The sequence below is a fragment of the Oreochromis niloticus genome, linkage group LG3 (genome assembly GCF_001858045.2).
Source record: "Oreochromis niloticus isolate F11D_XX linkage group LG3, O_niloticus_UMD_NMBU, whole genome shotgun sequence".
Lineage (NCBI taxonomy): Eukaryota > Metazoa > Chordata > Actinopteri > Cichliformes > Cichlidae > Oreochromis > Oreochromis niloticus.
Window position 1 is genome coordinate 50,319,907 of NC_031967.2, and position 25,517 is coordinate 50,345,423.

General features: G+C 39.9%; 2 protein-coding genes across 6 annotated transcripts; both read right to left on the reverse strand.

The window, feature by feature from the left end:
• Nucleotides 1–826: 826 nt before the first annotated feature.
• On the reverse strand, nucleotides 827–9,416 carry fga (fibrinogen alpha chain). The gene is made up of 8 exons (XM_013264296.3): nucleotides 9,260–9,416; nucleotides 7,488–7,589; nucleotides 6,788–6,971; nucleotides 6,255–6,400; nucleotides 5,383–5,481; nucleotides 3,229–3,390; nucleotides 2,199–2,844; nucleotides 827–1,752 (listed from the first exon to the last, which is right to left on the reverse strand). Exons 1-8 carry the CDS (start codon nucleotides 9,308–9,310, stop codon nucleotides 1,052–1,054), a joined length of 2,091 nt encoding a protein of 696 aa, XP_013119750.1. The 5' UTR covers nucleotides 9,311–9,416; the 3' UTR covers nucleotides 827–1,051.
• rnf175 (ring finger protein 175) lies at nucleotides 9,263–25,049 on the reverse strand. 5 transcript variants are annotated; one of them, XM_025906029.1, is made up of 6 exons: nucleotides 24,793–25,049; nucleotides 23,304–23,424; nucleotides 21,191–21,721; nucleotides 19,561–19,768; nucleotides 16,092–16,212; nucleotides 9,263–9,435 (listed from the first exon to the last, which is right to left on the reverse strand). In XM_025906029.1, the coding sequence occupies exons 2-6, from the start codon at nucleotides 23,404–23,406 to the stop codon at nucleotides 9,325–9,327; spliced, it is 1,074 nt and encodes a 357-aa protein (XP_025761814.1). In that variant the 5' UTR covers nucleotides 23,407–23,424; nucleotides 24,793–25,049; the 3' UTR covers nucleotides 9,263–9,324. The 5 variants fall into 5 exon arrangements, 4 of the variants coding, with proteins under 4 accessions (XP_025761814.1, XP_025761815.1, XP_025761813.1 ...); XM_025906030.1 differs by lacking the exon at nucleotides 9,263–9,435 and adding an exon at nucleotides 14,161–14,211; XR_003219489.1 differs by lacking the exon at nucleotides 9,263–9,435 and adding an exon at nucleotides 14,196–14,211 and having other exon boundaries at nucleotides 19,121–19,768.
• Between the last annotated feature and the right edge of the window lie 468 nt (nucleotides 25,050–25,517).

Below are 25,517 nucleotides of genomic sequence, written 5' to 3' on the forward strand. Positions count from 1 at the left end.
TTATATAAATAAAACTGAAATGAATTGAATTAAACAAAAAGAAAAAGACATTGGACGACAGTCTAATAAAGGTATTAAGCCATTTATATGTGAGATTTTTCTTATTACTTTTAAATGAAAACACTGACTTTGTTCCTTTAGAAATCTGAGGACTCTTAACTCAGTATGTTGAAGCACAGATCGAAGAATGTGATACTGTTTGAAATTTCAGGGTTTAAAACAAAGGGATACTCAGATTACCTTTATAGAATAACTTGTGCATAACATTTTATAATGCCTTCTGAATACTTTTTCTTATTTTCTGTAATATTACTTTATCACTATCTTGTTTTCATGTTTTTCACATTCATGGTTTTTAATCTTGTAATCTTTATGTAGTTTTGATGGCTAAATTCAGCAATGTACATTGCCATATAAATGTTTTTAATTATTATTATTATTAGTAGTTGTAGTAGTAGTATTTCTTGCACTATATCATATTGTGTAAGAACTTTTTCGCCACACTACAAACTAGACATACCCATTCAGAATATTTTTAACATATATTTTGTATTACTCACATCATGAAATAATATATCCTTATATTGCGCTTCATTTAAAAAATATTAATAGTAAAGTGAGTGCCAGTTATACATACAGTCTATAAGAGCATATAAATACTCCTAATACCCGTTATTTTACATGTGGTTTATTACTCTGCAACCAAGTGGTTTAATATTTTGATAGATTTTGTACATGTTTTCTATCTTTAAGTTTCAATTCAATTCAATAAGATTAAACTCAAGTTATTTATTTAGGGGGAAATGAGAACACAAACCACAGTAAGTAAAGTGAACACTGAGTCTTTATTGATTGAGCAGAGTTCAGTGGTTGAGAAACACGAAAAACATTGGGCCACTGCAAGAACATTGGACTGGTAGTGCTAACAAAAGAATCAATACTGTTTACACAGCATGCTCACAAACAGAAAGTACTTATTGCACAGATTGATTGTTTTTTTTTCCTTTGGTTTTTGTCCTCTGGTTTTTATCTATTTACCTGTTTTTTCAAGTTAAAAAGCAGTTGGTCGGATAAACATCCGAACAGTTTTCAGGCTGTAATTTGCTGGTTTGTATGTCACCCACACAACTCCATTTTCAGTTCCATGTGGGATGTTTGTTTTGGGGTCATATGTACCTTTATAATAAATACCGTTTAAATTAGCTGACTGGCAGTTATTGTACCACCACCCACCTCCATAAATCTCTGCACAATTATGCTCCGATCTATCGTTATCTTTGTCGAAGGTGCCAAATTTCATCCCATTGTGGGATAAATCAGATGCTTTTGGCATTAATAGAGCATCCCCAGCATCCCCGCTGTATGTGGAGACATGCAGTGGGTACCCCTCCTCCTCTGATCCTACCCGTATAGTGTACTCTGCACTGGCTACAGCACCTTCCCAGTCCTCCAGTTCAACTTTCAGCATTGTCTCACTTTCATTAGTTAGCAAGTGGAGGTTCTGGTTGCCTAACCAAAACTCGCCTTTTCCCTGACTGTCCACTGATCCAAACCCATTGCGGTATTCAACCCAGCTGCGGTTGAAGCTGAGTGCACCACTCTCTCGCTGCTGGACTAACAACCACCCTCCCATAATACCCTCCTGCTGGCAGTAAACATCCACTACTGCCTCAGAGTCGGTGCCGCCAGGTTTGATCTTAAATAGGCCATTTGTTTCCCCATTCAGATGGTTCTGGTAGATTTCGACACAATCTGTAAACAGAGAGGGGCACACCGCAAACCGCGAGTTAGCGTGGACTGGCTAAAACGGACACTTCACCAACAAAAGCTAAACTTGCTGGCAGTCGATTCCTCATCTCCTGATCTCTATGCAAAACACTCTTTTGTGGCAAATAAGCCTGTAGCTAGCAGTAGGGATGAGGGTGGTGATATTTTCAGGATTTTTGGTGAGTTTGGTTAATCGCTAAGCAGGAATTTGTTAACTGGCAAACTATCGATGAGAAATATGTTTTTATCAAATGTATTATGGGAAATCTGAAAATCTTTAAACTCCAGAAACAAACAACAAAAAATGCTGTATTCACTTATCATTTTGGTACATAGGGCTAGCTAGCAAGCTAGCTGATGCTAATGCATGCTATCTAGCTAATCATTTTCTTCTTGGCTTTGTATATTTTACCCCAGGTCAGTTTCAGTACCTTTTCCTACATAATCCGCCTGGCGTTCGACTCGTAATGCGGCCTTCACACTCCTGGCGTGAAAATCAGGAACATCATCTTCTGTATTGTCAGTCAGAAACGCGCCAAGGTCGATCCCGACATCAGAATCGAATGGATCGCTAAACCCAGTTTTGGTATTTCCAGAGACGCTGCCCTTAGTGCTGCTGAGATGTACGGTCTTGGTGGAGCCAGTAGAAGAGGATGAAGATGTATGGCTGAGAGAGGGGAACAAGGAGCTTATCCCACCCTTGGTGAAGTCTCCTGTCACCTGGCATCCGGGTCCTCCTTCTATTACCTCCTCCGTCCTTTCCACTGGCCCATCGCTTGTATGAACCACAGTTGTTCGGGTTCTCTTGGTGCAGGTGATGGTTTTGGTGGACACATGACTTGTACTGGGTTGGCCGAGGCTTTGCGACCCTCCACCGAAACCAAACGTGTCCGCGTCACCACGTCCTCTAATCTCAGTGATAGCTTTAGATGATGTGGAAGAAGCGGATGATGAAGATGAGGAGGATGAGGAGGATGAGGATGTAGACGAAGAGAAGGAAGTACCTGGGACCTTGGAAACAGTTGCTGGGGATGAGCTAGAGCCTTCCTCTTCCAGGACCAAATGGACAGTCCTCACCTAGAAAAAGGAAAAGAAAAAAAACTCTTAAGGAATATTCGTTCAGTGAAAGTTATTTTTTATGCAAATAAATCAAACACTAGCTCACTGGTGCAAGATGTAAACAATGGGAAGCATATAATTAAGATTTTCATCAATCACTGCATCACCGCTTAGAGTTAGGATTAACATTTTAGCCACATGGTAAAGATGCATAGTTTTAGAAACGAGGCGCCCTTAGCTTTCAGAGAATGTCAACTGAAGGCAATTTTGGCCTTATTTCCATTTGAAGTACATGAAAACGCCATATTAATAATTATTTTTGAATATACCTCTAAACCTGAAAAGTTACCAGCAATGTAATGCTTGTTAAGAGATGAAATCTAAATGTGACAGCTCTCTTACATCAGGGAACATGTCTGCAGTCTGCTGTCCTGCTGCTCCTTCAGCGTCCCTGGATTTGAAGACACTGTCCACAACCATGTCCCTTAGCGGCCTGCTCTTCATCACATGCAGCGTCCCCACAGTCTCGACATTCTGGGGTGCCTGGGAGTCTAACTGCTGGACCTGGAAAGACAGACAGAAAGAGAAGTTCACAACCTAATGTTGGGAAAAATTCAATTGTCGGAAGAATGACAAACACAAGTCTTATACAAAAATATCTTTTTATGATGTTTTGGCTAGGTGGGATGAGCAGGTGACCATATCCTGTATGATTAGAGTGGCCAAACCGGGTTTGAGTACAACCCGCAACCCTTTAAACTTTACATCTGTTAAAAGTGGTTTAAAGTAATAAGTTTATTTTGGTGACAAAAGTAATGGCAAACTGCAAATGGGCGAAAACTGTGAAGACTCATTGCCAGTTATAGCAAATTACTTAAGTTCTTCATGTCAAGGGTGGTGCAAGTTATTAAGTTTTGGGGGCAATTACAGTTCTGCATAGAGCCATGTAGGTTTGGGTAGCTTTTTTCTGTGAATAAATGAGATCATCATTTAAAAATAGGAAAAAGAAGTATTTTCCGAGGTTATCGCTATTGGTCAATAAAATGCAGAGATGGGCGTTACTGTAATCCGATTACTTTTTTCAAGTAACGAGTAAAGTAAGGGATTACTATTGCAAAAACAGTAATCAGATTACCGTTACTTTCACGTAGGAACGCTGTGTTGCTGCGTTATTAAAACCGTGATTTTTTTGCGAGAATGTCTCATGACTGGTGGTGGCTGTAGATCAGGAGGTAGAGCAGGTCACCTACTGATCGGAAGGTTGGTGGTTCGATCCCTGGCTCCTCCAGTCTGCATGTCAAGTATCCTTGGGCAAGATACTAACCCCAACTTGCTCTCCGATGCATCCATCGGAGTATGAATGTGTGTGAATGTACTTAGAAAGCACTGAGTATAGATAAAGTGCTTGTGAGAATGGGTGTGATTGGGTGAATGTGGCATGTTGTATAGAGCGCTTTGAGTACACCGTGAGAGTAGAAAAGCGCTATATAAGAATCAGTCCATTTACTGTGACGTAAGCGAGTGCGACGTTCGTGACAACAGCTGTGTGCAGATCGACAATGGATAATATATCGAGTGCGGGAGAGAGTATGAGTGCAGTGTTTAAAGCGTGGAAGTACTGACCTTACTTTGAGTTTGATTCCATAAAAAGTGACAAAAACATTAGTGTCCGTTGTGTGTGGGAAGAAAACTTCTTTTTACAGCGAAAAAAACCCCTAAACTTCCAAGCAAGCACCAAGTGCGCTACCACGTATTTCCGTACCACGGAAATTCACTGAGAAACTCACGAATTCTTCCACTGATCTCTGCGACACACCTGCACCAGGGCAAACCTCCGCCTACCCCACTCCTGCTTTACAGGTTAAAATAGAGCAACTAGTCTTTGATTTTATTTATTTTCTGCTGTGTTTTACTTGCATCTATTTGAAAGAGTGAGTGTAAACACAAAAAAATATTTTATTTTATGTGCTGGAATGTGCAGAAAATAGGTTTAAATGTTAAACAAATTTCTTCCAGTCAGAGAATGTTGCATATAATTAAGTTTTGCTTGATGCATAAAGTTAAAAGATTAAAACTAATAAAACAAGTTTTAAAAAGAGAGTTTTCCATTTGATTACATTTTGTATGATGCAGAAAAAGTAGAATTGGGCTGAAAGATCTATCGCTTTATCACCTATTCAGGTTGTAAATCATGTTTTTAAAAAGTAAATAAGTAACTAAGTAATTAATTACTTTTGAAAATAAGTAATCAGTAAAGGGATTACTGTTTTGGGGAAGTAATCAGTAATTAGTTACTGATTACTTTTTTCAAGTAACTTGACTAACACTGATAAAATGTGACAGATACGCAAAAACCTAAGAAATTGTGAGAGGGGAAATTACTTGGACTTAAAATGTATTTAAAACAGCAGATTACTCGAGATAGCTGGTGTTTCACTGTATGCAAACCCCACAGTTAGTTATTTATTGACTCACTCTGTTGATTGGCACTTTAATGAACTAGTTAATTTATTCACCCTTAACTGGGTCCATAGATGTGGTCGCTTGAATTCTCACCTGTTTACTCAAGGTGACATAGCTTTCCTTGTCCACCTGGTACTCAGAATAGCCTGCACAGGATCCTTTGCAGGAACGAAGCTTAATATCAATATCCACCTGAAAGAGGAGATAAAGTTGTTTTTTTTTAAAATGTGAGTAAAAGAGTAAAAAAAAAAATTGTAAAACTAGCTTGTAAAAAAGTGGTAGTTTTAAATATATCTGAACAAATTCATTCTGCCATTGTAACATATCTTTACAATAAAAAACAATATTTTACTGCTACTCACTGTTACAAAAGTGCCATAAAAAGATTTTACTTTAGTTAATCTGACCTTTTGATTAATTAATATTCAGAGTTTTGTCAGAAGTTGAGCTACATTCACAGTACAAATCTGAATACATCCATGTGTAGATATTTATTATACTGATTTATGTTGATTTATTGTGTCCTGTCTTCTTTCCCTTACCCCCAACTTGTCACAGCAGATGGATGTCCCTCCCTGAACTTGGTTCTGCTGTTTCTTCCTGTTAAAAGGGGGTTTTTCCTTCCTACTGTCACCAAGGGCTTGCTTTAAGGGTTGTTGGAGTTTTCTCTGTATTATTCTAAGGTCTTAACCTTACAGCATAAAGCAACTAGAGGTGACTGTTGTTGTGATTTGGCACTAGCTAAGTGCTTTTTAAAATGTTCTTATTTTCTTTCTTCTAGACAACTGAAACCTGCGGCTTCACTACTTGGTTACAGGCATTTCAATATTTTTGCATAGTCAACTATCCTCAGTACTTTAAATTTTTTCTTCTTTAGTGCTTTTGTAAATACTTTTATTTTTAAGGATGTTCTTGTCATGTTTTTTATGCAAACATGTATTTTTGACTGTGCTGGCTTGGTATACCTCCAGTCTCTGCATCTCTATGACCTGGTCTTTGACCCGATCCCTCAGGGCTGCCAGGACAGTCACCTGTCTGTCGATTTTAATCTTCATGTCTGTGATCCTCTGACGAAGAGTCTGGGCCAAGTCAAAGTAGTTGTTGTCGCTGCCTAGTAGAAGAAAACAGGAAACATTTAGTTTAATAAATGGATGGACTGATTCTTACTTTTGTTTAAACACATTTTTTCAGCTGTCCAGAGATGGGAGGGTTCTGCTGGATATAAATAATTGAGATAATACTGGGAATAAAACAACATGATGGCTTCCACAAACTGGTGCGCACTCCCATGTCCCATTTCTTTCTATTAAATATCTTTTAAATATGACTGGATACACCTTTAAAGCTGCTTGTTAGGGTTGCACTTTTGATCAGTTTATGCAGATATTTATTTAACTGTGAAACAACTTCCAGGTATCCTATAACCACCTAGACTGGGTTCCTGTAACCATTAAACTCTTGACTGGGAAACAGAAGAAGTGCACAAAGCCACACTAACCAGCGTCAGTGGTTAGCTTTTCTTTCAAGTAGTCGTAGGTCTGTTTCGACACCGTATCAGCGGAGCGATGTTTGGCCTTGTTTTGATCCAGCAGGCTGCGGATTTTCTCAATCTTCTTCAGCATATTGTGATCGTATTTCTCCATCAGACCCTGGATCCTGCAGCCTGATGGACATTTAGGGCCCTAATGGATGACCAAAGAGAAGACATAATTATTCCTTATTTCTGTGTCACATAAAAATCAGAGTCATTTAAATACAGAACAACAGGTTATTATAATAATTGGCAGTACAACCAGAGGCACAAAAGCTCCAGTCTGGCCCGGATTGTACATTCTGTAGTGTATTTTCACAAGTTTAACAGTTTTTCCTACCCATAAAGACCTCCCTCATGGTCATTCACAATATACCAGTTATTATAGATTTCTGTCATTTTAAGCATTAATTCTTGCAATCGGCTCGTGCTGACAGATTTCCTTCACTTGTTATAGCAGCATCTCTTTACCATATATAAACACTAAGACATAATTTTGAAATCTTATCGATTAAGTACATAGTTAGACTTTTGCACTGACAGAAACTGGAATTTCCCCAGTCCAGCTTTCTTGTAAACATTGAATCTTAAAATTGCACACATTCATTGAGGTCAATAAGAACTTTGCCTAGCTTGAGCTCTGAGAGACAACAGGGAATCTGCATACCCATTCAACGTCTGTGCAGAAAGGCCATTCCTTCTCAGTGGCACATTTTTCACTTCTGGTGCCGTGCTCCACTGGACGACCTCCCCTGGGATCAATCTGGGCCTAGACGAAGACAAGAAAGTCAACATTGTTTTAGTTAGGGCAGAAAACATAGCTATTGTCTCTGGGTTGTTCGTGGTGTACAATGTATTTTTGAGGGGTGACTATGCACATATAGTTGCAAACAAAGAGTCTTTGTGACAGAGCCGCTATTTTAGTCCATTTGGTCTACAACAATGACTTTTACAATGAAACCCTACTTAAACAAAACCCTGGTTAAAGGCTTGGTGATACATACTGAACTTCTTTGATAAATCTAACTAAAAATCTTAAAAACAGATGCTGCACATCAAACATGTACATTATAACACGTATAACCAATTTCAACTGAACTGCTCAAATTAGGAGGTGTTTCTTTGGAATAATACTAGTGACTAAAAATACTTAAATTGTTTGCTTCTTACCCACAAATAAAGATTTTATTAATAATATTTATAAAGTAAAATACACAATTACAATAATTATATAAGCAGAAATACTTTTCAAATTTATTTATTGCAAATTTATTTTGAAATGTACTCAATTTTATACTGTTATTAGTACATAATTATTTTTCTTATCATCCTCCTAGGACCCTGGGGTGGCTGTGGCTCAGGTGGTAGAGCAGATAAACTACTGATTGGAAGGTTGGTGGTTTGATTCCTGGCTGCCTCAGTCTGCATGCCAAATATCCTTGAAAAGATACTAACCCCAAGATGCGTTCATCGGAGTGTGAATGTGTGTGAATGCTTATTAGTTGCACTTGTGTTTAGAAGTGCTTGTATGAATGGGTGAATGAGGCATGTTGTATAGAGCGCTTTGAGTACTCCGGGAGAGTAGAAAAGCGTTATTTAAGAATCAGTCCATTTACCTGGCGTCCACATATGTGGACATCACATTTTGGGTTATTTAGACCAAAATACTCAATTTTGCTCTACAAGGGCCTGATATTCACTTACGAGGACATTATGCTGCTACTGTTCTATCGAAATTTTAAATGAATATCCTCATATGTGGCTCTCATTTTTCATTTTGGTAATTCTTTGTTTTTACATTCATCGGGCCCCAATATGCTCAAATATCAAAGAGAAATTAAAAATGCATGCTGTGGAAAAGTTCGGGTCTTAGGAGGTTAAATATTACATACAAAAATTTTTAGGTCAGTAGTAGTTAATCAGTCTGCAGTATTTAACTAACTGGCTTTAAATAATATATATATAAAAACTGTAAGTATAAATGAAGCTCTGTTTTGTTAGGTCTGCTAAGTTACACATCCTTTATTTGAATTGTTAAAACAGCTAAAGATAGTGACTGTTTCTTTGATTGATCAGTATTCAGCATTCTACTCAAGCCAACGTCCACAACTTCTAAATCTTTTGTTACTATATTCATATAAATCAACAATAATAATAATAATAATAATTACCAGAAATATATCTAATAAACTTAGGTAGTAAAATAAAAGAGTAAATAATGAATAAGACAGTGCGCTCGACATCTTTATAAATAGAACAGCCAAATGCTATGTTCATGTATTCATATCAGTAAATAATAAACATATGAGTGATCAGTAAATACATAATTATTCTTGTTATTTATTAAACAACACAGTACATACACTAAAATGACAAAAAAAAAAAAAATTTCAGTGCCACATCTTTGTAAAATTATTTAAAAACATCAGAGAAACTCACCAGTGTTGAGGACACACATATCAGACACAAAAGGAAACAGAGTCGCTCCATCGTTGCCGTTTCTGTCACTCGCTCTCTGTGTGAAGAGTTGTTGCTGAATGATTTTCTAACGCTGCTCTCTGATCATTTGAAGCCTCCAGGTTCAATTTCACAAACCGGTGAGTCATCAGCAAACACTGGTCAGGTCAGATCAGAGTTGAGCAACAGCTTCTAATCGATGTGTTTGTTGTACTGTGTGTATCTTTACTCAAAAATAATGCATTCAAACACACACACTAAAGTCAAACATGCTGCCTACTCAGTTCAGTTGCAGCAGGATTTCTTGTCAGTTCCTGTACATTTTACACCAACCAAATAGTGACAAACACCAACGACACTAACATTGACTCAACTGAACTCAATCAGAAAAGGGCAACAAAAACATTAGAGGATTTTAAAATGATGGAACAGAGTTTCTATTTACTCCCATTTTACAGCATTACCGTGGGTTTTGTTAAAATATAAATGAATCTCTCTGTATTATTATTACATGCGTCAGTAAAATGTCATTTATTTACCTTTCAATACAAAGATAACAAAATGCTTCACAAAAAAACACCAGAGAATAAAAAAGTTAACTACATACAGGTAAAAAACAATGCAATGATAAAATGTATAACAATTTTTAAATAACAATAATGATTTAGCTTCTCAAGTTAAGGTGTACGTGTATAAGCCGCTTAGCTAAAGCTTCATATTTTTATTCTCTTTCTAAGGTAAACCATTAGGTAAATGTATATAAAATCAATCTAATCATAAATACTTTGTCACCAAAGACTTTATATTAAAAATGGTTGGTGTCTCCAGATCTTAAAAGTCCATTCTTTTAAATGTGTATATGCTGCTCCTTTGTTGGCATTCACACTATGAAACTTGAGTGGATGTAGCCACCATTGCTTTTACACGTCAACATGAGGCTTCTGGCTGCACCCATGTTGGATTTTAAGACCCAGACGTTATGTTTTCTGGATAAAAGTGTGGAGTGCTAAGTTAGCAGCTTGCTACTTATGAACTGAACAGGTCAAATGCAGAGATGCATATCAGCTAATTAGTGCTTAGCATCACAAAATAAAACTTTGGGAATTTCAATCACCAGAACTGAAGCACAAATCTATTTGTACCATAGGATACTACTTTAGTTATAAAGCGCTTTTTTTTTGTAATTAAAGTCTTTATTTGTTTTTAACCTTTAACCACATACAAACAAAAACAAAACAACAAACCAAACAACAACAGGAAAAAAAAAAAAAAAGACAGCTTCCAATCCCATGGTTGGGATCAGTACACACACAAAAAAAGGACAATACAATCAAATTCTTAAGTTATTCCGTTACTGAGTGCCTACACAAACATACAACATAGCAAGCATAAAATTTAACTAAAGATAATTGTCCTGACCAAATAAATTTCAACCATCTCAGCCAAAAACACGTCCCCATGATTTGTCAAAACCCTCCCTATCATCATTAATCCTAGCCAAGAATTTTTCATACGACACCATTTTCAGCATATTTTCTTTCCACCTATTATATTCTGGAGGAGATGGCTCCTTCCATACACTGAGAATAACTTGGGCCGCTGCAATTACCCCCACCTTTATAACCACAAAGTCATATTTTGAAACCCCAGGCAACGCCGACCGATCCCCTAATAAGCACAGTCTTGGTGACAAGGGTATTATTAAACCAATCCACCTTCCTATTTTGTCCAATACTTTTTGCCAGAAGGGATAAACTTTCCCACATTCCCAAATAGCATGCATAAATGTCCCTGGATCTGAACTACATTTCCAGCATATATTACTGGGACTGATTCCCATTCTATAAAGTTTGGACGGAGTGAAGTACCATCTGTGTATTAATTTGTACTGAGTAAATTTACCCCTGGCCTCTCTTATATATTTATCAGAGAATGACAAAATTCTACACCAATCTTCTTTAGAAATTGCACAACTCAAATCTCTCTGCCATATAATCCTCAAGTTTTCACATATCTCTTTTTTTAGATTGTTAAACAGTTTGTAGAAAACAGCTGCTCTATGTGCTGTACTGGACAATTCTAAAAACTCCACCACCATATTTGTGCTTTGAGTAAATTTTCCTTTGGTAATACAATCCCTTATTTGTAAATATTTCCAAAAATTATTTTCTCCTATCAAACCATATTTTTGGGTTATTTCAGCGAATGACATAAACACTCCCCCTGAGTAAAGATCACTTATCCTGTGTATGCCTTTGACAAGCCATTCCTTCCAGAACACCATTTTTCTCCCAATCTGTACAGCAGTGTTGTTCCATAGCGAGGTATAAGGTTGTCTTAAATAAGAGGCTCCACACATCTTGTGCACCTCTACCCAGACAGCTTTAGAATACCCGAGCACTGGGTTATTATGAAAGTCTTGTCCATTAATTGCTGAGCCCTGTGAGAGAACATCCAAGGGTGTAAAAGGGCTCACTAGTTCCTGTTCAATCTTCATCCAGCTCAGCTCAGAGTCCGAACCTGTCCAGTGCTTGGCCAGTCTTGACATTTCAAAAGCTAAATTATACAACTTCACATTTGGGAGGGCCATTCCCCCAATGTCTTTAGCGGCCCACATTTTTTTTTATATTCACTCTTGGCTTAGTTATAAAGCGCTTTTAAAAACAACAACCAGCCTGACCAAAGCGCTGCACATTAACACCAAATATAAGGAACATCAATATTTATCAAATCAAAAACAAAGCGATACAGTAATGTTGTGGGGATGGAGCTGGATTCCCTTAAGGTGGTGTCGGAGAGGCGGATGTTGTCCAAGATAAAGACAATGTTGGATAATTCCTCCCACCCACTCCATGACATGACATGCTGGTCAGTCACAGGAGCACGTTCAGTGAGAGACTTGGCTGCGTTCACACCGAACGCGATAGAGGCGAGCGAAAACGCCCTAAACGCCCCTAATTTGACGCGTGCACATTCGCACCTCAACGCGTGTCCAAGAAAAACCCATCGCGCCTCAAAATTGCATCTTTCCACGCGCGTGGACCGGAAATGTGGGAGGAAGTTGTGCCAGATGTGTTGTGCTGCAGATGTCCTCTGAATAAACACATTATCTTGTTAGCGGAAAGGTATTTGTACATCAGTGGGAAAATAGCGGGACAGTAGGCGGGCTTGCTAGCTTTTGCGCGGCTTTATCGGGTCAGTCTGAAAATTAAAAAGGAGAATGAATGAACTTACCAGGTTGCCCGATCTCCTCACTTCTGTGCCTCCAAGCTCGGTCCTTTTTATTCCTGTCTCGGTAGAAGTAGCAGCTGGCATCATACAGCTCTGGGTGATTAGCCACGGCAGTGATGAGTTTTTCCTCCATACGGAATGAAGAATGAAGAGCTTTGGTTTGATCTGCCCCTGTGACCTGGTTACAGCCACGTCACCGGCCTCCTGATTGGTTGTCGGGGCGCGATTTGACGCCGGAGTTCATATTTTCCAACTCCAGCGGTTGGCGCGGTATGGGCGTGTGCACAAAATGCAGCACACAATCTGACACGCGTGGTTTTCTTCGCGAGTCAAACGCGCCCCACGCGGTACACTGACGCGCGTTTCACGGGTTTTGGCGTTTTCGCGACGCAAATCTGCTTCCGCATGTTCGCCGGATGCGCAATCGCGTGTCATCGCGCTCTTTCCATTGACTTTACATGTACACCTGACGCTCTGGCCGCCTCTATCGCGTTCGGTGTGTGCGCACCGTAAGCACCACTGAACGACACAGGAAATCATTCCTGCCTGTGGCCATCTCCCTGTACAACTCCTCCAACTAATACACTGTAAACACTGCAATAGCTACGTCCTTTTTACACACGCTCTTTTCTACTCAGTAATGTTGCTGACAATATTCTTGATATTTATTTGTAATTAGGGATGGGTACCGGTGTCCGGTTCTGACATAAACGGTAATAACCAGACCGAAAAGCAGCGCACATTTCGGTGCTTTTTTTTTCCTGAGCCAATTCTAGCCAATCATTTTACGTTTCTGAGGATAGTAGGCGGGGCCAGGTACGTACGTTCTTTTAGAGCAGAGCTACAGATTAAAAATGCCCAAGGCGAAACGGTCAAAAGTCTGGCTGTACTTCACAGCAAAAGATGCAAACTCGGCAGCCTGCAACAAGTGCTTTAAGCCAGCGGTCCCCAACCTTTTTTGCGCCACGGACCGGTTTATGCCCGACAATATTTTCACGGACAGGCAATAAGGTGTCGCGGATAAATACAACAAAATAAAACTAGTGCCGGTACCAAAAAAAAGAAGATTTATTCATAACACACGTGAAAAGACCCAGGAAAACCGAGTTAACGATAAAAACGATAACAAAATAACGCTGAAAACCAATAAAAACCCTGAAAACCATACATTTCACACCTGAGCCTCAACTCTAGCGGCCCGGTACCAAACGACTCACGGACCGGTACCGGTCCGAGGCCCGGGGGTTGGGGACCGCTGCTTTAAGCTGATACTGTGATACTGTCAAAGGAGGTAACATCTCAAATTCGATGAAACACCTGGCAACGCATAGCGTTTTTTTTTAAAGCCGAGAAATGCGCCGTGTTTGATAGCTTGCTGCCAGACCTCACCCCGAGCACATCTACTGCGGGTGTGGTGCCTGTTATCGGACCCGGAGTTAGCAACATCCCCCAAAAACCCGAAGAGTAGAGTCCTGGCCCCTAGCCCTGCCAGCCTAGCAGAAATGATGACGGATGATGATGGCAGCAGCAGCTGTTCTTCTCTGCGTGAGTAGCTTCATGTTGTTCGTGTGTAATTAACGTTGAGTACGCTAACCACATTATTACATTAATGCATGTAAGGTGAACTAGCAAACACCGTCGTAGTTACATGCGGCTGTCTTCTTGTTTGATGGCAGATACTCCCTTCACCCTGGCCAAAAAGGCTCAAATGACCAAAGAAAAAGTGGAAAACAGTTAAACATGAGAGGTTTTTGGACAAAGTTTGTGTTTTTTTTCCATTGTTTAAGCACTGCTTCCAGCCAAGAGTGATACCATATATGCCCTATAGCTGCAGAAAAGGCTGACCATGAGAGGTTTTTGGACCAATTTTGTGTTCTCCATTCTTTAAGCACCGGTTTGAGCACCGTTTAAGCACCGGCACCGTTTCAAAAGTACCGGTTTGGCACCGGTATCGGATAAAACCTAAACGATACCCATCCCTATTTGTAATTATATCTGTCAACCCTGGATATTTATTATTTGGTGATTTGTATATATTGTGCTATTCCTTATATCTTAACATATTGTATTGTTAAATAGTCTAGTCTGTTTTTGTTAATGTTACTGTACTGGAGCAACTATAACCCACATAATTTCCTTGGGGATTAATAAAGTATTCTGATTCTGATAAATGTAAAGACAGGCTAAATTACTACAGGAAATATCTTTTCTTTCTCGTCTACAAGTGAGGAGAATAATGAAGCAACACCGCCATCTACTGGAATAAACAATCAATCACTCATGAGTTTAAGGCCACTTAAAGAGCAGCAGAGACCAAACAAAATGGCACGGCTGATTAATAGTAACATATGAAGTGCATTGATATCAGCAGCAGCAACAAGTCTCAGCCAGTCTTTCTGATCTGGGTCTGTAGATTAAAGCTTATACTTAAACATAGAAACAAACAATACGCATGCTTTTATTTTCAGCAAACTTTCCATTATCTCCTCACTATAGAGCCAGTTCCTTTTGGAAAAGTAAAAGTGGATTGACAAATTAGTGGTAGGAAACATTTTAGGATTGAATGTCTCACAAAGACACATAAAACTCTTTAAATCAGTGCAGACAAAGATACAGATTTTAACCATAAAATAACCTTATTAGCAGAATGTAAGTTCTTCACTAAGTGCAGAGCTACATCATCATCTTCATCTCAACTTTTTACCACACAGACAAGAAACTGTTTTACACGCTGTGTTGTTCCACTTCTCATTTATTATCAGTTAAATAACATCGACTTCTTTTGTAAAAACCATAGGTAAATCCTGCAAAAACATCAAACTGGAGAGCCAGAGCCAGCGTGATACATCGAAGTGTGGTAGGTCGCTACTTTTCCCGCTTTATTTCCACCCTCCAATATGTTTTCAATGCCTTGCTTTGTGACATAATTACAGATCAAGTGGTTACCTGGATGACTGAACACGCATCAAGACGTTTCAGGGTTGAGCTCCAGAACTGCATATTCTAGCTCAGTGTCAAAGTCGATGAATGTATTCTCTGCTCTAAAGTAGTAGAAATTTGTTTCTGGCTCAGACTTAGTCAAATATAGCAAACACTTCTGGATCCTGCTGCAGCTCCTTTCCTTTAAAGGAACTGCAGATAAATTTGCCTTCATTACTGCAACTGCTAATTTCACTGCTATCATGTGCACTGGGTGAAGAGCTTGTGTGACTAGAACTCGTCCCATCAGAACATTGAACAAAGACCAACACTTATTGCTGAGAGTATCTGGTCACACACACGTCTGTGTCTCTTAGACCCACTGGTCTGTATTTGTACATAAGTGTATGCACAACCCACACACAACCCTTATTTACCAAGCTACTGATTAAAAAGCATGTTTATTATCAGGGCAACACTAGCAGAGCACAAAGTTACATGTTGTTATTATTTTGTGTTTTATTTTTATGGATTTATATAGAAACAACAGAGTTTCTGTAGCTATTTTTTTTTCAAAACTGTTTTTGGTTGTGTTTGTGTTAAACTTAAAACTAGCTGAAGGCTGCTATCTTGAACTGGGGGAAGAAAAAAAAACGTGTTTTACCCCGATTGTAGAAGCCATGCAGTCCGAGCAGATTTCAGCAAAGTCTCTGCCCATGACGCCGTAGTAAAGTCCATAAAACAGCATAATCACATCGACATCCATCGAGTCCTTTGCCTTGATCCTGTACAAAGAGAAAAAGGAATAACTTGGTTATTTAGCTGTGCTCATGCCAGTACAGCTAATTTAACTGTGCTCAATGGAACTGAGAGGTGTTTAAATGGAGTCATGTAAGTACCACTTAGTTTCTAAAAAGACACTAAAGAGGCGTTACACTGTATCTGAAGGCATTCTGTCCTGTAAAAGGTGAAAGGTCTACTGTTTGATAGCTCACTCAGCCAAAATCATATTTAAGATGTTAAGACCACAGTTTAATCAAATAAATTATAACATAAACTCCTCCTAACCCTCCTCCCTCAGAGACACCTGATTAATTTTTTTCTGTACATCTATCTTAAACACTTGCAGTCAGCTTAACTGGAGACATGCTGATGCAGCAGGTGCAGCCTGACTGCATGGCCCACCACCAATTTATTAGTGGAGTAGGCCAGGCCAGACAGCTCCCCTGGCCTAAGCCGGGCAATGGCGGTATGTGGTTTTTGGCTCATCTGTAGGGGAGCGGTGGAGCAGTGGGTTCAGGGTGTGGTGTCAAATGCCTCCCCTATTTGAGTAGGATGCCAGGACGTGGTGAGAGAGCTGTGTGCGCTGCAAAGACGGTGAGGGCAGCTTGAAAGCTGTGCCAACTGAGAAGTGCAACCAGTGTTGTAAATAAAAAGATCACTCAACTTCCAGCACTGTGCGCTCCGGGTCCTTTTGTCACAGTGTGCAGTACAGCACCAGTCAAAGGGGTTACTCAACACTTTGGTATAGTACAGCATCACATCCAAATGATAGCCATCATAATGTCGTGTTGCAGATACCTCAGAACTCAGGCGTGACAACATTACAGAATTAGCGCGTTATTACTAGAAATTAAGCATAATACTTTGATAGAGTCTGATCAGCACTCAGCGTATGGCTTAAAAATTCACAACATTGGCAGTGCAGATTAAAGATTTACACTTTTACAAGATTCTTGGATTGTAAACTCATGTATACTGGTCTGCTCTGACATGCCGAGTAGTATGTGCGGAGGGTGCGAATCCCTGGAGAGAGACTGCCGAAAATATCCAAATAGATGAGAGGGAATAGGTGAATAAGTCGAACCCATTAAGGCACAAATATGTTTACCACAACGAAGAGCGAGAATTCAAGAGGGTAAAAAAAAGTCCCTTCATTTAGTTACATCGTCACTGCCACTTCATTAAAAATTGAAATTACATAAAGGCTCACAATCAGAAGGTAAACAGACAAAACACCCAGCACAAGTTTGAATGCTGGTAACAGTGTTGGCCAATTGCGTAGGTTGACACGTAGGCTGTACAAAGATTTACAAAGTCTAAATCAGACGTTAAAATGTGAAGTTTATATCACGTTAAAAACGTGCACATTGCAAGAAATCCAGTGGCAGCACAGTTTGGGTTACAGCAGATATCACACTGGAGTAAAGGTAGGAAAGCATTGTCTTTGCAACTAGAGGAAGAATAAATTTATAAGGATAGGTGTCCAATAGTTGCATTGAATTAAATCGCAAGGCTAACCATCTGCAAGTAGTTGTGGCAACTCTCAGACAGATTGCAATCTGCAGTTATTTGGAAACCTCTGCCAATCAATCGGAGTCAGTCTGTGTCAATGAGCGCAATGAGTTTCCTTAATTAGAGATACATGACTTAAAACAGGGCAAAAAGTTGATGCCCATTTTGACCAACAGCAATTTTTTTCTTTTTCTTTTTCTCTATTATCTATATTGTTAATTACTCTGACAACTACAGTGAGATAGACGTAGTGAGTCTAGTATGGTGCAATTAGGAATGTAACTCACTACTTGATGATCAATATCCAATCTGTAGCTTACCAATGAAACCTATGACATCCAGACAAAAGATAGTGTCTTAGTGCTTTGGTTTTAATATTGACTTTTATTTCGTCCCATAATAGTTTCTCTTTGTTTTGCATTTCATTTTTTTCATCCTTTTAATTTTGGGACAAATTCCCAATTTAATATATTAATCTGTAAAAAAAAAAAATACAAAACTCCCCCAAACTATAATTCAAAAAGCATTTTATCCTTTAAAGATCAAGGCAGACAGTTTCTCTCTAACATTCTTCCGTCTCATAAGGAACAACTAAAACAGCTACAGTTAAAGCTTAAAATGGAGTGAAGCTGAGTCAACGTAATCTCATCTCAGCAGAGTCATCCCTGTTTGTCCTCCTAATCTGCGGCTGCTTCCACTAAAACATCAGATTCAGTCTCTACTTTTTCTTGTTGTGAGTTAATCTGTGATTTGTGAGGTGCTGCAGGAGCCTGAAGCGCTTCTTGCAGAGTTCACATTCAAATGGCCTTTCATCGGTGTGGGTGCGCATGTGCTTTGTGAGATTCCCACTGTGGTTGAACAGCTTCCCACACTCCTTGCACGCAAAGGGTTTTTCCCCTGAGTGGATCATCTGGTGTTTCTTCATATTAATGATCTGGGAAAAGCACTTTCCACACTGAGAACAGCGATGCGGTTTTTCTGTTGACTCAGCGCACCGGTGATTGGCTAACTCCTCCTGATCTCTAAATTCCTGCCCACACAGGGAGCAACGTGGTGGTTTCTCCTCATGAGCGGACAGGTGTGTTTTCAACGTAGACGGGTGACAATAACCTTTCCCACATTTTTCACACTTGTATGGTTTCTCCCCTGTGTGGCCCCGCTCATGGAATATCAGGTGCTGCTGCAGCCGGAAACTTTTGTCGCAGTGTGAGCAGTGAAAGCGCTTCTCCCCGGTGTGTATCATTTGGTGCTTCTTCAAGTTGCTCCTGATACTGAAGGCCTTGGGGCAGAGGCTGCACTTGAAGGGCTGCTCTCCAGTGTGCGTGTGGATGTGTGACGCCAGCGATTCCTGCAGTCTAAACTTCTTTGCGCAAAGCTGACATTGGTACGGTTTCTCACCCGTGTGGATTCGCTCGTGCTTCCTCAGTTTGAAAAGCTGTTTGAAGCTTTTGCCGCATTGGCTGCAGTTGTGAGGTCTCTCCTCAGAGTGGCTCAACATGTGTATTCGTAGGTCCCCGCGCCTAGCACAGGTCTTGCCGCACTGGTCGCATTTATAAGGTTTCTCCCCTGTGTGGATCAACATGTGCTCCTTCAGAGTTCCTTCCCTGCCAAACTGCTTCCCACACACCTCACAGTGGTAAGACTTCTCCCCAGTGTGCGTGAGGAGATGCTGCCGCAGCGTGTACAACACGTAGAAGCTCTTATTGCACTGTGTGCAGGTGTGAGGCCTCTCTCGTTGAACCTCATTACTTTCTTTGCCCTCGTGACTTTCACTGTTTTCTTTGTGACAGAGCTCATGCAGCTTCAGCCCGCGTTTAGTGTCAAATGTTAGAATGCACCTGCTGCATGAGAACGTCTCCTGCTCCAGCTGGTCTGAATCTTCTGTGGATTTTGTTCTGCTGCAATTGTGCCGCTGGTGTCGGAGGACATTGCTCTTCCTTGCAAAGGACTTCCCGCAGTGCTCACAGCGGTGGTGTCGGGGTTCAGACGCAGCTTCCTGTTGGTTCTCTGTTTGGTTTTCATTGGTTGAAGACACGCAAGAAGGAGCTGCAAGGAAGAGGAAAGAAGGAAGTGATTAAAATTCACAATGCTTAAAATTATTCCATTAGCGTGTTGAAAAAGATGTTTAGAAGAGAAGCTTTAAGGATGTAAAAAAAATTGATGTTTTTATTACAATCAGTCTGCTTTTATAACAAGACTGATGTCTGACCTTTTGACCTATGGCCTTGAAGCATTACATACTAAAATGGCATGTTTACCTATTAGATGAAATCTTTGGGTTCTATAAGCTGTAAAAACTAGAAATTTGTAGGTATTTTCATGCTGTTTGTAATTTGCGAACCTTTATGCCATCATTGTGACATCGTAAGGCATTGTGTTGAAAAAGTGTTTTGTACAGTGCTCTCCATGGCCTTTTATAATATATATACTCAATATGGTTTCTTTAAATCTTTTTTCAAGGTCAACTTGGGGGCACTTGAAGTTTGTGGACGATCCAGAAAAAATATATATGAAATATATGAATATGATATATGAAAATTGTAAAACAAAAAATGTGATTATCTCAAATTACAGAAAGAAAAGTCTAGATAGTGACTATAAAAACGACTGACCAAGAGCATTCACAGGTGTCACGGCTGGTTTATTTAACATTTTCTTTGCTGTGTGAGGAGATGTTGACATGTGTCAATGGCTTAATATTGTCATGGCAATTTATACTCGAAGGTCATGATAAAGTCATTTTAACCATCATACGTAGATAAACTTGCGATACCTCAAGTATATTTTTGATATATCGCCCACCCCTAATAATAAGGCCTTTTTCTAGAAGCTAAACATGCTCTGAAATTCATCAGGAGAATTGGTGAAGATTTACTTTCACATCAGTTGAATGTCAACAGTTGGGCTTAATAAAAATAAACCCAACTGATGGTTTTTTTTTTTTTTACATGCATATGTGAGATTGGTATGCACATGTAACATCACAAGATGCACAAAAAACCCCTACAAAAACCAAACCTTTTGTAGCCATGCTGTAAAGCCAACAATTTAGGAGGGAATTGTGGAAATAATGTCATTTAGAAATAATGTAATTTCTAGGTTTTACTTTAAAGATTTGATCTGATCAGGTTCATATTTACTAAGTCTAATGCAAAGACCTCACTGATGGTAAATTGGAAAACTTTTGAGTTTTTATTGAAGAGCGTGTCTCTTGCTCCATGGGGAAATTTATAACTCACACATATGTCGTCCAGTATGGCCCAAACTTCTGATGTTTGATGAAGACCTGAACATCCACACAGCAGTATCTAATATTCACAGTGCCACCAAGAGGCAACAGTGCAGTAGTGCACAGCTAAAATATTGGCAGCAAAGCCTTAAAAAGCTTTCTGGTGAAAATTTAAAGTTTTAATCGAATAATAAAAAAGATTACTAAAACACTCAGTTTCAGTTTTATTAAACATTCACCTCCAGACTCGGGGGTTTCTGCATCTTCAGCTTCCTCTGCTTCAGTGTCCTGCTGTGCCGTCTCCATTCTGTCTGATAAAGCGTCTTCTTCCTGACTTTGCTGTAACGTTGCATCCATTTCCTCCTCTGAACTGGGGCCCAGCGCGGCTGTTTCGACGGACTCTGATAGTTCGGAACACTGTATGAGCCACGTCATCCCTTCGGTCCCGCCGCCGTTCTCCTGAAACACCAACGTTGTGCCATCACTGCGAGCAACTTCTTCAGGTTTGGTTTCCACCGAGATGTTGTTTTTATTTTCTTCTTCTTCTTTATACAAATGAATCTCTGGTCCGACTCCACTGTCCTGCCAGACCGGGTGCAGCTCCAGCTTTGAGCCCTCGTACTCTCTCCCCAACTGCTCGTCCTCCTCTTTCAGCTTGAGCTCCAAGCTGCTGTGATTATCGTCACTGTTCAGCACTGGAGTTTTCATGCAATCCACCAAAGAGATGGACAGCTCCCTCAGAGTGAGGACCGGAAGGTCACTAGATGGGGCTGAGGGGACAGTAAGAAGAGGAAGACACAGAAAACTGATGGATTATTTGCTGACCTCTTCAGGCTTTAGTGTTTGAACTCTACTCTAAAAGGAGGCTGCAATAATTTGTTCACATACAGATATGAGCAGTGAGCAAAAACCTTGAAACGTTTTAAAATTCAGCCATTCGCCTGCTCACAGTGCTTTTAAATAGACCGGTGGCCCCTTAAAGCCACCTAAAAGTCCAACAACCTCTACGTTAAATAAGACTTTTCTTAACTGGGCCGGACCAGATCAGTGAAACTACGTGATCAAATTACAGAGTGCATTGCACTGAGTGTCTTGTAAATAGAACAGAAAATTTCTGTTAATTCACTAAGTGTAAAAAAAATTCTCAAGTAGATAAAAAATTAAATGACATAAAAAGTTATCTCTTACTTCATAACAGAATGGGTCTATATGACTAGGAAATGTTTTAAATCTTTTTATTAAAAAAAAGGTAAAAACCTATGCATTCCTTCACATTTTTCCAAAGCCATCTAGTGGGCCGGACTGGAGTCTTCACTGGACCAGTTCTAGCACCTGGGCCATATCCTTGATAACCCTGCTGGCTAGCAGAATGGGTTTACGTTTAAAAAAAATGCTAGTTTTTATAATGTACATTACTGCTGGACGTCCCTTCAGACTCTATTTCTCAGAAACAGCAGTTTAAAGACAAGGCAACATTTGTTACATGTGTAACCAGAGTAGACCTCTAAAGAATCATCAGCTATGACAGCATATCCACCAAGAGGCTCATGTGACTTCACTCTCTCTCTGAGTGGTCATTGTATATGTAAATCTAGACAAAAAAGGTTTAATTCATGTGAATGAGGATTTTAGCAGATGACTATGTTGCCATAAAAGAAAGAAAAGGCTGGTTTACATTAGTCTTTGTGGGCAGCGTCACTGTTTTATGCCCAAGAAGTAATCTGACCAAACAGTAAAATCCTGGTTTGCCTGTAACTGTGGAACATCACTATAGAGATTGAAAATGTGACGTCATTCAGGGGTAAAACCGCAAAGGATTCTGGGAACTCGTGGCAAGAGGTACTAGCGCACGCAGGCTTTCAATTGAAATCATTTACACAGCGATAAAAAGAAACACAAAAAATGGCAAGAAGCTGTTGTATTATTAACTGCAATAACCGGTCGCATGACAGCCACGGGCTGCATTTGAGAAATGAAATGCTTGCATTTGATGCGGTACTTGGATTGTTTTGCCACGAGTTCCTGGCATGCAATGCGCGAAAGTCACGTGGTCTGTCAATCTCTATAGGAAATTAAGAACATCAGAGCAGGTCCTCAGGCGTGCTGGTACTGATTTGTGGAGCTTGACAGCATGATAAAAATATACTACTGATAAAAGCAATCAGCCCAGACACTAGAAAAGCTGCGTTAGAGTTACCTGCCGAGAGGAGGCCGGTAGCTGTGTTGTTGACCCCCTCATTCCCTTGCCCTTGTTTGTATACATGATGAGGGTATCTAAACTTGTGACCAGCACGGTGAACGTAAGTTGCAGGAAGTAACGATCCTGATATTGTGTTTCTGAATGCTGCTCACCTTCAGGCTCTGGCCTCAGGACCCCCGGAGTCTTCATACAGTCCACCAGGCAGATAGAGAGGTGCTTGCAGCCCAGCACAGATGGACTGCTGACCGACTCCATGATCGCCCGTCAAGAGACCTGAAAGACAGTCAGGTTCAGCATGTTTTGAGTTCTTCTTGCATATAAACATTTTTTGTTGCAGGCCAAAGTTAATTTTGTCAGTGCCAAAAGAAAACCCACCAAAACCCAAATAAAAACATTTTAGCTAGTAATTAATTATGTGGGGATTTGTTTACGCAAGTTTAAGTACGTGTTTGTTTATCAAATGGCCCCCCAAAAATTACCACTCACGTGGAAATCTCTAACAAAGATTCTTTACCTTTATTGAAACTGGACTAATTGTGCTTATGTGTGCAGTCAACCACCAAAAGCCCAAGACAGCAGTAACTTAAACAACCATTTGTTACATGTAAGCCTCTTTGCCACTGGTAGCTACTTGACCGGGGTTCCAAGCGAGCTGAGTTGAGCCAAAAAATGTGATGTAACCAGGCTCCATGCCACTGATATGATGAGTCATGAGAGTGACACCTTCGCAATTCGTCATTTTTGAAACCAGGGAAATGGCTGCACACAAACCAACACCGTGGTCCAATGATGAGGTGCAGAGGTTTATCATCAGCTTAGCAGCAGGTATACCATCGCCTCGATGTCCTCAACATAACAATGTGTTGTGTTGCTTTGCATTGGTGTCCTATACAAATGACATCACAGGACTTTTGGGACGAATGCTATAACGAACCCCCCCACATGGTAACAACCGAAACCAAGCAGATTTCCTGCTGAAGCATAATTCAGGCATAAGGTGATGTCTATTCATCCACTGTATTCAACATGGCAGCTTCCATAAACCACCAGCCACTGATACACATTTCAAGTTTATAAGAATGCATCAGGAAGACGTAATTACACACTAATTAATGCATGTTTATGACTACAAAACTCTTTTTTTCCTATAAAAACCAAAAAATAAAAAAATCCCTGACAATGTTATTTTTTTCCCGTCAGCAGGATGTATTAATTATTAGTACAATAGGCACAAAAACCTGCAAATATTTAACATCTTCGACAATAAGAAACTTAAAACATTAACCATCCATCAATAGATAATAATAATAATAATGATAATAATAATGATGATGACGGTGTTTCTGTGTCACAGTTTACAGTGTTTTATCTGTTTTAGCTCGAGGCACTGCTCTGCTTTAAAGCTTCCTGAGTATCTTGGTAATGTTTACTTTATAATTGACCCAGCTTTAGTTTCCACATCAGTGCTGAACGTGGCTTTGCGTACTGATTTTCTCCCCTTTGGTTAGCAATTTGAGGCTAACTGTAGCCCAGCTCCTGTTTTAGCCGTTTTGCAGCACAGACACAAACTTCATTTCTGATATCCTGCTCTCCTTACACCGAGCACAAGAGTAAATCCTCGCGAACACAGGGTGAACTTACCAGAACAAGTTCAGTCTGCTTGATCCCCGGCTTAACTCCCGAGCTGAACCGCTCGTACCGCCCAATTTACGCTTCGTGTAAACATGAATAAACCTCCACCTGGTCAATTTCTACTTTTGACATGCAGAGCTGCACTCTCCTCTGTTTATGAGCTCATCAGGAAAATAAACTGTGAACAGGGACACACGGAAACGTTAGAAAGAAGTCCACAGCGTGTGTTTGGTGAGTTTTTCCAGATTTACGTGAAGAACGGGATGTGCGACCAATGAGCTTTGAGGAAGGGAGGAGAAGGCGGGCTCTTGTGTGGAACTGTAACCAATCACAGCGTGGATGGAGTTCAAACGGATGGGTCGCGGCTCAGGACAAAATTTATGTGAACGCCTTTCTTTACCCTGGTCTGTGTCAGTGATTTGTCTGATAATTCAATTATTTCATGCGCTGTCCCTCTTAATTTTAAAATTTCACATACTTTTCCATCAGTGTTTCAGTCCAATTACCACAATAAATACTTTTATTTACATTATTTGGGCTTTTTTTTCTTTTGGCATATTTGTCACAATTCATGCCTCAAGTTTTCGATTAAACAAAGATAACCCAAGTAAATACAAAATGCAGATATTAAATTATTTAATTTATTAATGGGGAAAAAATATCCAAACCTGATCTTATATGAAAAAGTAACTGACCCCCCAAAAGTTAATAACTGGTTGTGCCACACTTGGCAG